Source organism: Semicossyphus pulcher, unplaced genomic scaffold, assembly GCF_022749685.1.
Source record: "Semicossyphus pulcher isolate SPU_LCO1_2020_fin unplaced genomic scaffold, fSemPul1.0.p SCAF_10, whole genome shotgun sequence".
NCBI lineage: Eukaryota > Metazoa > Chordata > Actinopteri > Labriformes > Labridae > Semicossyphus > Semicossyphus pulcher.
In genome coordinates, this window is record NW_027211604.1 from 28,712,260 (window position 1) to 28,728,987 (window position 16,728).

At 42.9% G+C, this 16,728-nt stretch overlaps 1 protein-coding gene across 2 annotated transcripts in view; it reads right to left on the reverse strand.

The window, feature by feature from the left end:
- arhgap32b (Rho GTPase activating protein 32b) overlaps positions 1-16,728 on the reverse strand; it is a 107,037-nt gene that overhangs the window by 8,534 nt on the left and 81,775 nt on the right. For both annotated transcript variants that reach the window (XM_069666396.1, XM_069666403.1), the window contains 8 exons: positions 10,744-10,893; positions 5,906-6,008; positions 4,256-4,400; positions 3,645-3,727; positions 3,186-3,293; positions 754-899; positions 468-669; positions 1-146 (listed from right to left, as the gene is read on the reverse strand). In XM_069666396.1, the coding sequence (XP_069522497.1) occupies positions 1-146; positions 468-669; positions 754-899; positions 3,186-3,293; positions 3,645-3,727; positions 4,256-4,400; positions 5,906-6,008; positions 10,744-10,893 (1,083 nt within the window). The remainder of the gene's footprint in view (positions 147-467; positions 670-753; positions 900-3,185; positions 3,294-3,644; positions 3,728-4,255; positions 4,401-5,905; positions 6,009-10,743; positions 10,894-16,728) is intronic.

The following is a 16,728-nucleotide window of genomic DNA, read 5'->3' on the forward strand; positions in this document are numbered from 1 at the left end:
CAGCCAGAGCCATGGCCTTCAGCTCGTTGGGCTCGCTGGGGTTTCTTGTCAGCTTGCGCTTGGACATGGAGGAAGACTTTCCCAGGTTGAAGAAAGAACGCCAACTCCCCACAGGAGACTTCTTGGACTTAATAGGAGGCCTCTTCCTGTAATTAAAGGTGGTGTTGAACAAGCAGTCAGGGATCAGGACACATCCTTACACACAGGGACAAAGTAATCTCACTCGTTCCTCTGTTCTTTAACTGAAACTCCACATGTGTTTAATCATCGTCATTAAGTCTGAAAGTGGAGACTCAAAGTGTTAGAAGCTGTAAACCTGGTGCAGGAGGAATATGACTCAGCCTGCAGTCTCAGCAGCAACCAGCAGAGGGAGACACAACCTTTCCATCAGTATTTTAAGACCCGTACAGAAAATCACACGTCTGTCTTTGTTTCCAAGGAAGTAGGAGCTTAAGTAGTTAACAAACCTCTCTGTGGGAAACTCGATGACGGTGTGGAACTTGCCCTGCAGGGCGGCCGGACCCTCTCCCACCTCGATGTATTTGCTGTCTTCAGTGACTGGAGAGTTGATCTGGGCCTGGGTTCGGGCCTGGGCCTCCTCCAGACTCAGCAGTTTGGTGGAGGGAGATGAAACCAGCAGGGATTTGGGCCGTGACAGCGAGTTGTGACCTGGTGATGCAGAACGGGGTTAAGAAGCAGTAGTGGGTAGAGGACTGACAGTTAGAGGAGGGGTCTCAACTAACGTGTGCGTACCTGCTCCCTCTCGTATCAGAGAGCTGAGTTTGGTGCTGAAGAGAACGTCCACATGGTTAAGGATGAACTCCACCACCACAGACTGGATCCGGACCTCCATGAAGGCCGCCGTGCCGCTGAAGCATGCAGACTCAATCTGTTTGGATCTGAGATAACAATGGAGACACAACAGAGAGAGAGGATGACATCTGAGTTCAACTTTACACAAGCATCAAACTTCAAGGCACTAATCAGACTCTTCTGTGATAAGTCGACCTGATGAGGTTAAGTGTTTTTAATATAACGTTAACTTCTCGTAAATGATTTTGAGATTTATTTGATGGTGTGTTGATCATCTTCCCTCCCACAAACAGCTGCTTGAATCCTCCATCAGACAGAATGACTCATTTAAAGCAGGAGACGCACAGACTGCACAGAATCATTAACATGTCTGAGAATTCATTAATGTGCATAATACGAACCCACATGAGCACGACTACATGAACGTCAAACTGTGGAGGATCATTAGAAGTATACTGACAGGGACTGGGAACTTAACCCTGTAGACCCCATGACTCCTGACATTTTGAAATCATTCAAAACAGAGGAAATAAAGCTGAAGTGCCGAACAAAACTCATTTTTATGTAAACAGATACTGAGGGGTGAATTGTGGAATAAGTTTCGGACGAGTGCTCTGGCCGATGCAACAAACCCAAAGTCCACATGCGTCTTTCCATTTTGGATGCTGCGATCCATCTATTGAACATGTCTTTGTCATATACAAATCACCATGTCCATTAATCCGTCCATAATATTAAAATAAACTCAACTTAAACACACCTCGACACTCCGACACACCCCCGTTCGCACAGCTGCCTGCAATTACCTGGAGCCTTGGCTTTATGCACATAAACCCAGGCTCCACCCACTGTTCGGTTACAAGGTGTCTCATGGCAAGATAAAATAAGCACAAAATTAAAACCACATTTTGACTCCAACAGAAGTTTAAATTTGATTTGTAGAGACTTTAAATTAAGAAAATAACATGCACATTATTGTTGAGATCTGTGGTTATTTTTGCCTTTTTCTTGCCCGGTTCCCATCGCAAATCTAAAAATGTTTCCATCAACCAGCGGGGTGTACCCTTCTTTTTGATCTTATGGAAGCTGTAAGGTTGTGAGGGAGACCCTGACCCATTACGCATGGTTGAAAGCTAGGAAGACATGAGAGACATGAGAGACAAGAGTTTGCCTGAAAATATTTCACATCATTACATTTTTCCAATAACTTTACAGTGTGGGGTGACGTTTGGGACATTTCTCTTTTACTTTGAAACCCTGGTGTTATCCAGTGCACGGTGTGTCTTGTCCATCGACTCTGAATGTTTACACAGGACGCAAACACAGAGGAATGATGGGATCACACATTCTTGATAAAATGTTAAAACATTGTTTGGCATCATCAGGTGAAGTGAATAACATTGATTATCTCGTTTCAGTGGCACCTGTCGGTGGGTGTGATACGTTAGGCAGCAAGTGAACATTTTACCCTCAAAGTGTTGGAAGCAGGAAAAATGGGCAGAGGAAGGATGTGAGCGACTTTGATAAGGGCCACATTGTGGTTCTAAAGCTGCAGCTCTTGTGCAGTGTGATGTTTTGTTCAATGTTCTGCTGGGAAACCTTGGGTCCTGCCATTCATGTGGATGTTACTTTGACACGTACCATCTACCTAAACATTGTTGCAGACCAAGTACACCCCTTCATGGAAACAGTATTCCCTAATGGCAGTGTCCTCTCTCAGCAGGATAATGCTCCCTGCCACACTGCAGACATGGTTCAGGAATGGTTTGAGGAACAACAAGTTCGAGGTGTTGACTCTGCCTCCAGATTCCCCAGATCTCAATCCAATGGAGCATCTGTGGGATGTGCTGGAGTCCATGCCTCGACAGGTCAGGGCTGTTTTGGCCTCTAATATGAATAAAATTTTACTACAGGCTATTATTGGTTCATAACTCTTTGCTGGTAGAGTTGTTACTGTTGCATTTTTTGTAGAAATTTGAAATCTATAGCCTGTAGTTTATTAATGTATGGAGGATCTTTGAGTTGAGTCGGGTAATGGTTTGTTTTAAAGAAAAGAGCTGTTTATTTACAATAGTTTTTAAATGTGTTGAATCAAACTGTCTGAAAAGTTACTAATTCCATATTTAATAATTCAATTAAAAAGGTTGTTTTTCAAAATAAAACAGCTTGTAATTGTCATTTCTTTTCTTTATAGAGATGGAGCTGTTCGCTTGTACTGAGTAAGAAGCTCATTACAGTGAACTGCTTCAATCTTTCTTTTACTCAAGAGGGTTAAAATCAATCTTCAGCCAATAGAAACAGCTTTAAAGTGACGATGTTTAGTGTAAATAAAGCACACAAAGAAGGTAATATGGAGCAGGTTGGCGTCTCACCTGAGCAGGTTGGGGGCCCAGACGATGGCCAGGTTCTTGCTGTGCATGTTGGTGATGTAGCTGAACGCTGCCAGGCGGGAGAGGTGCCTCATGAGGAACTCCAGGGTCCTGCAGATTAAATATTCATTTATTCACATTTAATTGGCTCCCGCTAGTGATGAGCAAACTAATGGCCATGATAGAGCTACTTCTTCAGAGCATCAATATTTCACTACGTGCTCAAATCCCGGAGGACTGTCACTGAGAAATTAGCATTTGTACGCTTTCACAAAGGACGGGAAACTCGATTCATCATCACTGAAGAAAAAGGTCAGCTGGGACCGATTAAATGATTCCATTTAATGCAGCGTGCCACTACAAACCAGTGATTTTAACATCAACAGACACAACACGAGTGTGCAGCTGTGATCAGGCAGCTCCCGAGGCAGCCACAGGGGGGCAGTGTGTCTCTGCACTGACCTGTAATGCGGCGGAGGAAGCTGCTGGATGACATCATGGATCTTGATGAGTCGCTCTTCGTCCGTTGCTGCTGATACGGCGTCCTTCAGGGTGAGAACACAGACAGGGAGAGATTAGGAGATTAATGGTGTCATGTGTCACTTTATAAACATTAGCGTGTTTACTTCTCATGTTCAGGCTGCTACACGGAGCACAGAGGGGACATCCGTCTGCAGCCACAACCCGCTCACCCTCCTCCTCATGAGCTGCCATAACAACCAGCAAACATTTACTTCATCTTCAGGGACAGCTTTGGAGAGGGTTTTTATTCCAAGTCACACACAGAGCGGTTTGCTGTATTTGTAATGATAGGGTGTGTCAAGCACAATGCTACAATGTGACTCATAACCGAAAGATAAATGTGAAGAATTCCTCCAAGATAAATGTGAGGAGCTTCCTCTTTTCTTTACAGATTAAAGTTAAATCTTGAAGTCAGCGTCCTCTGAGGCATCAGTGAGCACAGACACTAAAAACAACCTGAAAAGTCAGGTGGTGTTAAAGTCAGCAGAGGTGTCTGCTCACATTAGTGTCAGAAATGTGTGCGTGAGAAGTGTTTCGTCTTCTTTGCTTACAGAGAATTTCTCGTAGAGCTGGTAGGTGAGCAGGGGGTTGGGCAGCTCTCTGAAGTAGAGCTTACACAGCGAGCCGACGCAGTGGATGTCCTGGATGTAAACATCTTTGGTCAGGTCGGGGATCTGCTCCGAGTCAAACTCGTGCCTGATGAGGGAGAGAGAGAGAGGGAGAGAGAGAGAGGGGAGGCAGAGTCAACACACCAAATACTGCTGAAGGAAAATGCACCAGTGAATGACTGCTGCCAAGATTCATTCAGTGAAGTCTCAGAGGAGGAAAAGTGATAAGTGCCTGAAGTAATTAGAGAAATTAAAAACAAACTGAACTTTGGAATAGTCTAATCAGCTGTGTTTACATCCCTCACCAAAAAAACAACAACATTTAAATTGTATAAACCAAATACAGAATATCAGATTTACTGTAAGTCATCTTATTTCAGACTTGAAACAAAGAATGAAACATGGTTGTTCTTCTCTCAGGAAACAGTCCCGTACTGCGCTCGCTTTGAGTGAGGTTTTATACCAGCATCTTTCAATCGAAGGAAAAATGCAAAAAATATATTTTTAATGTTTTTTGCTCTAAACTGAAGCAGAGGAGAGTGAGCAGGTCTCTAGACAGTAGCAAGTGAGCGCAGTGTGGTCTCTATCACTGCATTTAACTGAAACAGGCACAAAGTGTCATCTACAGGTCTGAATACGTTTATTCACACACCTAAGTATCTAAATATTTGTTGGAAATGTAAAAAACACTGTGCTCTGTTTGTCTGGTTACTGAAAGGCCTACAAGTTCAGTCTTTTCTCACATCTGGACTTCTGGACAATCAGGAGACATTAGCCCTTTTTACACAGTGGCTCCGCCGTCATGCAGCCTTTGCCATTCTACATTGGACCAAGCAACACTGGCGTAACGCTGCCCCAGCGTGTGTTTTCAAAGCGTTCCGGCGTTGCGGAAGCAAAACGTGCATGAGGTGTAAACAAACAGCGCGTGTTTCAAATACACACACACGGTGCTGGTTCGAGGCGTAATAATCCTGCCTTGAACCAGCAGTGTATAAGGGGCTATTGAGTTTTCTTGAGTGATACTCAAAACCTTGCATGCTTGTTTTCCCCACTAAGACAGAATCCTAACCTATCCGATATATTTACATGTAAACATAACATCAGCCTCAGGGCTCTGACAAACCAAAGCAATACCAGGCTGTTGGTGAGTGTCTGTGGGCTAGTTTTTACAGTTGCACCCGTTGGAAATTGTCTGCAGCCTCTTGACTGTTTGAGGTTGTTGACTGAGCGGCAAAGTCAGTTGCAAAACGTAAGAGCTAGTTCGTTTCAGTATACTTTGGGGTGTGTTCAAATGTAACTTCTTGACCCTGTCAAAGGTGACGTGAGGCTTTACACACAACATGTCCTAACATGTCCACAACACAAACTGCTTTTTATAAGACCTTCTTCTTACACAGATACCATAATCTTGTAATGGAATAATGGAATTCATGTGTTATCAGACTGTAGATGAGGGCTGTGTGGGGATTAGCTTTGAGAGCTGCTCCTGACAAAGGACTTCTGTGGAAGGAGCGTGCACAGGGTGAGGATCCTGATAAACACTTTAATCATGTACATCAACAAACAGGCAGTGTGTGCGTGTCAGTGACCTACCGTAACTTCTGGATATTTGAGGCGATTCCAGAGAGGCGGTAGATGCCGTCCACCACACCGTGCTTCTCGATGAATTCGGTGCAGCTCTTGAGGACCTGGGGCACTAAGGAGAGAAAAAATGGAGTCAAATCATCGGTCAGTGTTTGTCCAGTCTTCACTGAGTGCTTCAAGGTCAAGAGCAGTGTGAATAACTGAAAAGCACTTTTCAGGCTGAGGGTGGAAACATTTGAACCTTGTTTAGTAGAAACAAAAAGATCCTGAAGAGCTTTAAATATGTTTAATTTCCGTATTTTTTCATGAAATTGGTAGTTTACCACCTATTTTATATACTTATTAAAGGGCCAGTTCGCCGATTTTCAACCTCAGTGCTATCATGCTGTTATGGGGAGCTAAAGCCATTATGGTAGAAATAAAATGCAATTTCACTCTGTGCCATTGGAGGACGCTATCCGCTTCTCCACTGCGCCCTGGAAAACCTCCACCACACAATGTAAAATGCGTCATCTGGCGGAGGCCAGGGAGCTCGCTAAACTACACTTCCTCAATGTAGGGCCCCGCCTCCGATGTCATGTCTCGGTTAAAATCGTCAAGTTTGAAATGTAGACTGCAGATTTGACTGACAGTGGCTTTTTCCAGGGGCCAATTGCTCCTTTAATGTTTTAGGGAAGAAGGAAAGAGTAAGACACAAGTCGTTGTCAGTGAGCGAGGGAGACAATCACATAAACTCAGCTTAATCGCACAACACTAAGTGATTTTGTAAATAAAAAGAAAAACCTCAGAAAAACACTGCATTCTCCTTCAGCAGCCATGAATCACACACACGACATGTTGTTTATCTTTGTGTGTGTGTGTGTGTGTGTGAGATAAGGATGGTGTGTGTATAAGGAGGCTCCCCAGCCTCCCACAGCTCACACATCATTCAGAGGATGACAGAGAGTGGGACACTCGCTGAAGCAGCTGTTCAGACAAATTCCACACAGCCAAAGGAAAAACAAGATTTGAGGAAAGTAGTCGGCTTTCTGCGGCAGACGAGAGGACAGTGAGGGAGGATAAATCCTCTGAGTCTGAAACGTAGGAAGATTTTGTTCTTCTTATCATAAAGATACACATGTGCTTCAATGTGGACACACAGTAAGAACTCATCCTTTAAAATGAAGTTAAAATAAACAACATATAACATCGATCAGCACTTTTAAAACACCCTGATAGACTGAAGAAGTGGAAGTCTTTGGGCACTGACTGTTGGAGAATCAGGCGTCTGCTCGATGTGTTCAACTCTCGAGCAGTGGAGGAGAGGAACACGTTTAAACCAGCGAGAAGCAGAAACGTTGGGTCTAACTAACACACTCTCTCTGTCCGACCTCACAGTTTGCATGTGATCGTGTGGAGAAGCTGCACTAATTAAACCCAGCAGGGAAAACTTATGCTTTAAATCATCCAATGCCCTAAATTTCTGTATTTATGGGAGAAGAAATTGGTGATTTAATAGAAATCTGACACACATAATACTGGTTAAAGTGGAATCTCAGCCAGAAAATGGAGTAAAAAAACAGCAAGAGATATGCAGGGTGTAATAAGCAGATCCCTGATCAGTCCTTTGATGGGAGTCACTCAGAATGTGATTAAAAAGTACAATTTTATGCACCAGCAAAGAAATGCTTTTGGCTTTCACTTGTTCTTTAGGGCAACATCACTTACACGAGAGAGGTTTGGAGATCTAAAAAGTGATGATGCACAAATCTACTTTTGTCTGCAGACTCTTCAGTCTGTCCAAACAAGACAAAAACACATTTTCTGTCCCCTAAAAAGTCTCCACCTCACCATTCAAGATATTGTTTCACAATTTTCCCGAAGTGCAGGCTTTCATTAAAACATTTCCAGCTGCTTAATTTGTTACTGTTTCAAGTCACGTCACATTCCTTTTTGACTTCATCTTTAACCAAAAGTCATCAGATGTCTTTATCTTAAAATCATTTCATCCAAAAGGAAACTGGAAAATGCCACCTCCACCCTCTGTCTGTGTAAAGAGCAGCAGGATTTCACTGCTCTACTATAATTTCATGTTTTTCTCGCCTCATAAGATCTCAGTTATCTTTCAGTTTTACGAGCCACTACGGCAGTAAGAAAACCTCGAACTTTTAACCCAAACGTGACAGAGCTGCTTATCTCTGCGTGTCAAGGTGAGGCAGATTTACAGGTTAAGGTCGGACCCTTTCACCCGTGAATATGTGACTGTATGCACCACCAGCCCTTTATATGGACAGGACTCTCTATGAGCTAATGTGTTGGTGAGATGAGGTCCATTCATGTCCACACGCACAACATGATCCATGAACATGAATAAGTGTTTCTCCACGTTGGTGTAAACATGAAGTGAGATGAAGTCATTGATGAGGCCTCAGCAGCAGAGCAGCATCGTTTCACATGTTAGAGCCGATGATTCAGTTTAATCTGGACACCATCATCCTCCCTCTCTGTCACTGAGAGCATGACATCAGCTCACCTGACCCGACGCTGCACTGCTTCACAGATCTATGTTTCTGCAGCTGATTAATGAAGGTTTGGACTTTAGCTCAGCAAACATCTTAATTACAACCAGAAGAGCTGCCAGAGCTGCTCTTCACATACAGAGTGAGCTGTGTTCATCCAAAAACCAGCAGCTGGTGCAATGTGACGCAGGAAGCAGGTGTGTGTTGGGTGTAGGGCTGCACAATTAATCGAATACTAATCCCGTTCATGATTTTGCTCCGCCCATAGAAAACTCTGCTGCATATCAAATCAAGTGCTCCCTAAACTAACAGCCCCTCCCCCAGGGGGCGATGGAGAGGTTTGGCTCCACTTTTGGGGGAGCTGGCATGTCATGAGCGCCTAGCTTGCGGCGACAGTTTAGAGTGACAGAGTAAACAACAGAGACCGGTGTTTCGGTGACTATGTTAACTGGAGACCTTCAGCCAAATGAGTCTGTGGTTGTCGTAGTTACAGCAGCTGTTAAAAACAGGAAGAGAATACGTAGCTGTCCTCGTGAATGCCTCTTTGTTGTTTTTCATTCCGATCTCAAAACATATTTCTTATACACTACCAGTCAAAAGTTTGGACACACTTTCCCATTCACTTGTATGAGAAAATGTGTCCAAACTTTTGACTGGTAGTTTATCTGTTACGTGTTTGAAGTGTTGTTTGTACAAACGTGTCTCAGTCACGTTTTGGACGCTAAAACAAGAAGAAAGCAAGTCACTCATCGATATGAAACACAGGCCCCCTGAAACAGCTCGTCATTGGTTGTTTGGAGGTATTTCAGGTTTAGGCTAAGTGATGTTAAGCAAGAAAAATAATCAGCAAAGAGTGCATGAAACCTACGTCTGTGCTGCAAAGCAACACAACTAACTAAGCAGCTGAAAAAACAGCACAAAGTGCAGCGTGATGAGTGTATGAAGGTCAGGAGGAAGAACGAGCTACTTCTCGTCCTCCAGCGTCAAGGCAGACATCCATAATAGAGACGCTGTACAGCGCGGCACCCGATCAACCCAACTCCCAAAGACACACTGAAATTACCCATGATGATCCAAGTTCAGATGAAGAACCCAGTTTAGTCTTAGTTTGGTGCTAAATTTGGGCTGGGACGCAGCACAAAACGGAACTGAAAGTGTTGCTCTGTTTATTTAAATGTGAAAGTGCAGTAAAAAATGTCTCTTAAATTAATAAATAATCCTGATTAATAATCGAGGTCTCAATATTATTCAAAATAATTGTCATTTTGGCCATTATCTTGCAGCCCTAGCTGGGTGGTAAAACTTTCTCCAACCTTATTAAGAAAACAGACATGATGCCACTGATCTGTGTCAAACACTATGTAGTTAATTATGACCTGATGATAGCAAAGATCCTGACAAACTGCTGTGTGTAAAAGTAAGATAGCAGTGGGTTGTTGACTTTCTTTGATGATGAAGTGGCAGGACTGGAACTTGTGAATTAAAACAGCGTGTTAGGGCTGCCCTCTTAAAGTCCATGTTTCAATCATTAGAGAAATTAGAGATAATACGAGTCGACTCAAACTTTGGCAGTGAAATCTCTGCACTTTAGTTTTAGCTGCGTCATTGTTCACAGAGTATCGCAGGAGCAGCAGCACTGCAGGCTGTAAACTTTATAACTGTTTTAAAAAGGACCCTTCAGCGATCATCATTTAAATGGTTTTTACTGGGAGCTGAATCGTCCGCAGAGGCCTCCTCCACTCCAACAGTAAACAGACCGGGTGATTAAAACTAGACTAGTAAAGTACTTCATTGTTTAAAATCTGTTTTAGCCAGACGCTTTTCTTATGCGGGCACATGACGTCTGGAGGGGTCGTGAGCTGAGCTGCTGCTAGCTTGTTTGTAGGTTGGTATTACTGCAGTTTTCATCGTTCATGAGGTTGTTTAAAGCAGTTAATTATCCACAGAGGTCACCTCCTCTCCAAAACAAACAGACTCCTTCATTTAAGCCGGTAAAACACTGAATAAAGCAGGTTCATATAAAAAAACTGTGTCCTGGCAGGGGACAGCTGAGAGCTGAACTCCCGCTAACTTAAGCTCATTAGCTGATTGAAATACTTCATCCAGGTAATGATAAAGAAACGACTGTGAAGTGATCTGTAAACGAAGAAAGTAGTTGGCTGGAAGTTGAACAGGTGAATCTGATGCGTCTGACAAAACTCTGAGTACATTACAGCCCTAAAGTAAAGTGATCTAAGCTGGTCTCTACTGTATGCCTGTTAGGGATAAAGGCCTCTTCTCTCTGCCACTAGTCATGTATAAATGGATGCAGATAAAACTACAGCTCAGGTGTGCCTGTATGTGTCTCACCATCATGTCCCGAGTTGAGGAGGTGTTCCCCGAGGTCGCAGCCGAACACCCTCTCCCGGAGGATGCCTCTCTGCTTCAGCTTCTGCTTGGTGGGCCGGGACTTCATGAAGGAGCGCAAGAAGGTGATCAGCTTCCCGTGCTTCTTAGACACTGAGGAAGGAGGAAAGGAAGGAAGGGCACATGTTAGATTTCTCACACAGCTGTTCACTTCTCTACAGTAAGTGTGAGTTTGACTCTGGATCAGATTTCACACAAGATCTAACTGTGCAGCAGAGTGAAACTCCATCCAAGCTGCTCAGGATTTGTCCCATTGTGCATTTCAGCTTCATTCTGATGCAAACCCCTCTTTTATGCATGTGTAGTTTCCTGGAGGCTAAAGCTTGCTTCTTAAATACCACCTCCCAGGCAACTACAAAGGAATCCTCCACATCCAACACCAGTATCCTCGGCTCCCCTTCAAAACAAGACAAAAAAAGCAGCAGACCTACTTTAAAACCCCAAACGGCATTAATCAGATACTCTGTCTGGGAAAGAGAGGTCTCATAAGCTCCTTAAACTACACACCAGTCCTCTCTGCTTCACAGAGATGTGGAAAGGCTATCAACTGAATCAAAATATCTGCATTTTTTAGCCAAGGGGAACAATGAAACCAACCTCGACTCCAGACTTTGTTAAAAAAAATCTGCACTGGAAATCACACACCGTCAGACACTGGTGAGATGACAGTAACAGAGTGATTTTCCACTCCGGGTCAGATTACGGAGATGAAATGAAAGCATCACATTTTCCTTAAACTGAGAATTCAGTTCAGTTAAAGCTAAGTTTTTAACCAACTTACCAAATAAAGTTCTTAATGCACCTAACAAACCATTTCCAAAAGACTGTAGCTGAATGTCAGGGTAGATGTTTATGAGGAAATGCTGCAGATCACAAAATAGATTGACTTCAGAGTTAAAGAACAATTTCCCCATCTTAACGCTGTACTAACTAGGTTAAAAATACAACTAACAAAAAGCTCTCTGTAAAGACGATCCCACAAATCTGGATGCTTACAGGATCTTTTCCAGGTGAACTCCTTAAAGACTCCCTCCAGTGAAAATCCAGTGTTTAACATTGTAAACATCTCCATGATGTGTTTTTCATCAGGGACAACATCAGCATCATCTCCATGGCTGGGCCTGTCTGCTTTTAAACTGCAGTGTACCAAGGACAGGCTGAACAACACGTTTTCAGATTGGCAGGTTTGAGACGTCACAAACCTAAGGAGCCAATCCCGTTAATGGACGGGGCGACGCTATCCTTGGCAGGATTTTTACAAGGTGATTAAATGTATTTTGCAGAAAAAACACATCAGACACAATTTATTATTTCAGGCAGAGCATTTTATACGTCTTAAAACATGCCTGGAGCTGGTTTTAAACTGCACTGTAAAACTTTCTACTCAGACCAAAGACATCTACAAAAAGAGGACGTCCCCGAGTCCTCTCTTGTTTGTTTTGTCTTTTCTTGTTGATGTCTGCCCTGAGCTCATGTAGTTGCTTCCACTAAAACATTCTCGTCTTAGATCTGACCTTGTTCTGTCAGTCTCTCTTTGATCCCCTTTGGACACTTACATTGTGCTGCCTTCAAACTACAGTTGGATTTGATGCAATCGTCAAGCACCATTGGCTGACGATCATCAACTTTCGAGCCCTCTACCATGGTAACATCCTAAGTTAAAAGCCTACAACGATCGTTATCCTTTTTATCTCCCAAATAAGCCTAAATGAGTGTCATGTTTTACCTGGAAGACTCATTTAAATCTGTTTGTCATATTTCCACACAGCCATTGAAGATAAAAGAGTGCATCCTGCTCAGTTATAAATCCCAACCCACCATGGAGCATCACTCCTGCAGGGCTGCTGACAGTGCAGTCTGCTAAAGATTCAGTCCCAGAGGACGGAGGCAGAGCATGTTGTAACATAACGTAACTGTGTGGTTAAAAAGTGGTTTAGTCGACTTCACCAACTGTCATGACCGGAGCAGAGAGCATCGGAGCAGCTGACAGACTGGAGCCTCACACTGCCCTCTCTTTCTACCATCCTCCTTCCCCTCCATCACAGGTAGTTTATTTGGGTTTGTGGTTACTCCTGCACTTCTCTGGGTACAAAGAAGATGCAAAACAAAAGTGTGCCACTGTCAACCAACAACTCTTCCTTTTACTTATTTACTCTCTCCTCGTACAGCTAATCTCTCTGACTCCTGGAGACCAAAAAAAGAAAGTGGAGCACTCAGCAGACACATTGGTACACACGGGCTCTCTCAGGGAAACTACAACAACCCAGAAACAAAGTTTACTTCAATAGACAGAATTAAAAACTTTCTCTACCTTCCTGACCTTCGATCGTTGTTTTCCTTCAGCCACACATCTGGAACTTCACTAAATCTCTGATAACAGAGCGATCACAACTTGAATGCTGAAGTGGAAAAACGGCTGTGAGGCATCAGGTCTTTATTTATGTTCCAGGACACGTTCCCTTTACTGATTATGAACAGTCACAATAAATACACTTCTTCGTCATTATATTTATTTTACTTGCTACAGACTTCAGACCAACAAAAACAGGCTGTAATTTAAAGAAGAAAACATTCAGATTCATACAGATGACTTTTGGAGACACGCAGTTCTGCTGTGCTTCACAGTGAAAGTAGGCCAGCGCATACAGAAGTCTCCAGAAACAAAACAAGCTGAGTTAAACAAACTAAATTGTTTTGTTGGAGGAAAAACAAGAATACAATCAAAGTGCTCAGGCAGCATCTTTCCTCACAGCTCTGATATTTGTCAGAGGTGATGATCATGGAGCTCGGACACATGTGCTGTTATGAAGATCATCATTTAAAACATTGAATGTGTAAGACTTGGCCCTCTGGCCCAGAGACCATCAGGTAGGAGTTAATGAGAGTCGGTCTGTTTTGCATGCTAAATACACACTGTGGAGGTAAGCTGTGTGCTGTAGACGTAATTGACAGTCCGTCGAGTGCATTTAGAATTCAAACATTAAGACCAGAGTAAAACTAACGAGCTGATGGGAGTGGAACGAGACTTTGTAGCTGCATTCATTTAACAGTTCTCATTGTGTTGGCAGAAGACTTCATGCACAGTGACCGTGCATAAAGAAACATTTTAAAAAGTACTGTGGTGGGAGGGCAACAAAGTTCATGATTTCACTTATATTTGCTATTTTAAAACAACTATACTTTATTAGTTTCATTTCAAGAATAAGATGGAGAAGCTTAAAGCAGAACTCAAATAAAAACTATGCAACATCTATCAGAGGTAGCCTTGGATACATGGGCCATGCATTCACAGCATTGTAGCACCAGTCAGCTTCACTCAGAAAAACTGGTTTCAATTTGCTGGCAGCTACCAGGTAAGCTAGCACGAAGGCAAAAAAAGAACATACAACTTTAGCTGGAGATAATTTTGATTCAGGAGAGACAACTCGCTACAAGCACTGAGACTGTGTTAAACATACTAAACAGTAGGTACTTACAAACACAGGAACTTTGCTTGGCTTAGCTTCTATTTCAATAGTTATTGCATGTCACATCGTCATGGCATTATTAAACAATGTTATCACACATCACTGATTGTCCTCATACCGAGCAGGCCTTATTGTGGGTGCTGTTTATGACGCCTGGTTTGATGAAGAGGGAGAATCTGAGGACTAAAAAGATCATCTCTCTGGCTCTTCTGCATTAAAGATGTGGTAGGCAATATAATATAGAAGCATTTTATGTTACATTTGTTTAAATTCTCTTTACACACTGACAGAAATGAATAGGAAAAAGTCTTGTACTAGAGGTTGTTGCAGGTATGTAACAAGCCCGTCCAATCATTTTACTTTGAGCGAATACAATAATTAGATGTCCTACCTGCCTGACTATCTACACACCTGCACTCATTGTTCTTGAGCAGAGTCTCCTACAAAGTAAGGGTAGAAAACTCGATGCACAAGAATGGTAAAGAAAGGTTGTTCAATGCAGTTAGCTATGTGCTTCTTAAGCTAACTCTCTGTAATGGACTCATCCTGCTCCAGCAGTGAGGCAGAGCATGTTCGTGTGTCTGGGAAGGTGGAGACATTTAAAATGAAGCTTACTCGCTTGTTACTCCAAAGTTGCCTACCCCAGCTTGAATTTTAACCTTTGTCTGACAGTGTTATAGCGTGTTATACTAGTGCTGTATTATTTTACGTGTCAGGAAAAGATTGACAAGGTTAAGTGGGGTTAAGATGTGGTAACTGTCCTTGTATGATTTACCAATTACCTACAAGCCACTCTGTGTGATACGTTTTCTAATTTCACTTTGAGTATATAATAATCAAACCAGTCAGACTGACAAGTATTTCAAAAGAACCAAATTCTTGCAAAGACAGCTCAATACCCCTGTCCTCCCATAAATAAATAATATTTGAAAGAAACTTTTCAGTCCTGAGTCTCACTTGTTTCCTGTTTTTATGAAGCAGCTCAATAAATTCTGAATCACCAGCGATCCTTTAAACCAGCGTCTGCAAACAAGACCCACCGTTCCACTTCAGGGAAACTGGAGTTCCAATTGACCCCTCAGGGAGAAATTCCTCCTGCTCTGCTGTACACAAAACGCTGAGGCAGCTTTGTTTACTCACTGTGGAGGCATCAAAAAGAGCCTTCAGTGAAGGGGGGGGGGCTGACTGTGCAACTGTGCTGGCTTACACTGACACGTCGCTTTTATTTAGAAGCACAGACTGACTGTAAGACGTGAGGAAGAGGAGTGTAGTGACAAGCATGACACTGAACGGAGAACGGACGGAGACTCCCATCTGCTTACTGTCAGGGCAGATGACAGCCTGCGGGCCAGCAGCTCTAACAGCACTGACACTGTGTCGACACTCTCGCTGATGAAATACAACTGGGGAAAGCATTTCATTTAAGGACTACGGCATGGATAAGGTCTTAAAATGTGATATATGTGCTATTAATTACAAGAGTTACTGCTTTGGGACTATTGCTATGTAAAAAGGGGGTGTGACCTCATGATTGACAGCTCTGTTGACAAATCGGGCTCCTGCAGCGTTCTGTTCCCGAGTAGCAGAGTAGAGGAGGAACGCTGAGGAACACTAACAGTCATTGAACTTTCCATTACCGTAAATGTCTGCTTCAGACCGACACAAGAAGCTGTTCTGCTGCAGACTGAGCCCACCTGAGGGTCCAACACGTCAAGGCCACAAGGTAAAGGTGTGTTTTGGGTAGAGGAAGGGGCTCCACCAGCCGATCTTTACTGCACAAGATGGCAGCACATGCTCTAGAGGTATTTCACTTTTGAAGAATGAGAGGAGGTAGAGACACATAGTCCATCTGTATATACAGTCATTAGCACAGAGGGGACTGACGGCAACATTAGCTCAGTGTGTTTGTAGCAGTTCAGATTCTATTCAAGTTAGGATTGTTAGGATCAGTCTTTGTTGTTAACAAGGGGCCAAATCAGCTACAGATGTCTCCTCCTCTTTCAAACAAATGCATCGAGTAATTAAAACCTCTAGCAAGAAAAATAAGCAGTTTCATGTTTAAAACCAGTGTCTCTCCAGCACTCTTTAGTGGACACATAATGTGGATCAAAAGGGCTGCTTGCAGAGCTGCCTTCCTTTATTTGACATCATGTTAATTAGGGACGGGACAAAATATCTATATCGCCTGGTGTGATACAATTATCGTATCGCTGGCGCCAGATATCGATATTTCAAATATTATATTTCTTAGGAGCAATTTATATTGTTCAGTTAATCAGATGTTGTGATGTATCATTATATGATTGTCTTGCAATATATCCATTATGGCAGAATCACTGTACCGTGATATTATCGTTATCGTGGGCCACGTATCACATATTGTATCATGAGTTACCCTGCGATTTACACCCCTAATGTTAATATTTTTTCCAATTACCGCGTCCTCTGTGAAGGATAACAG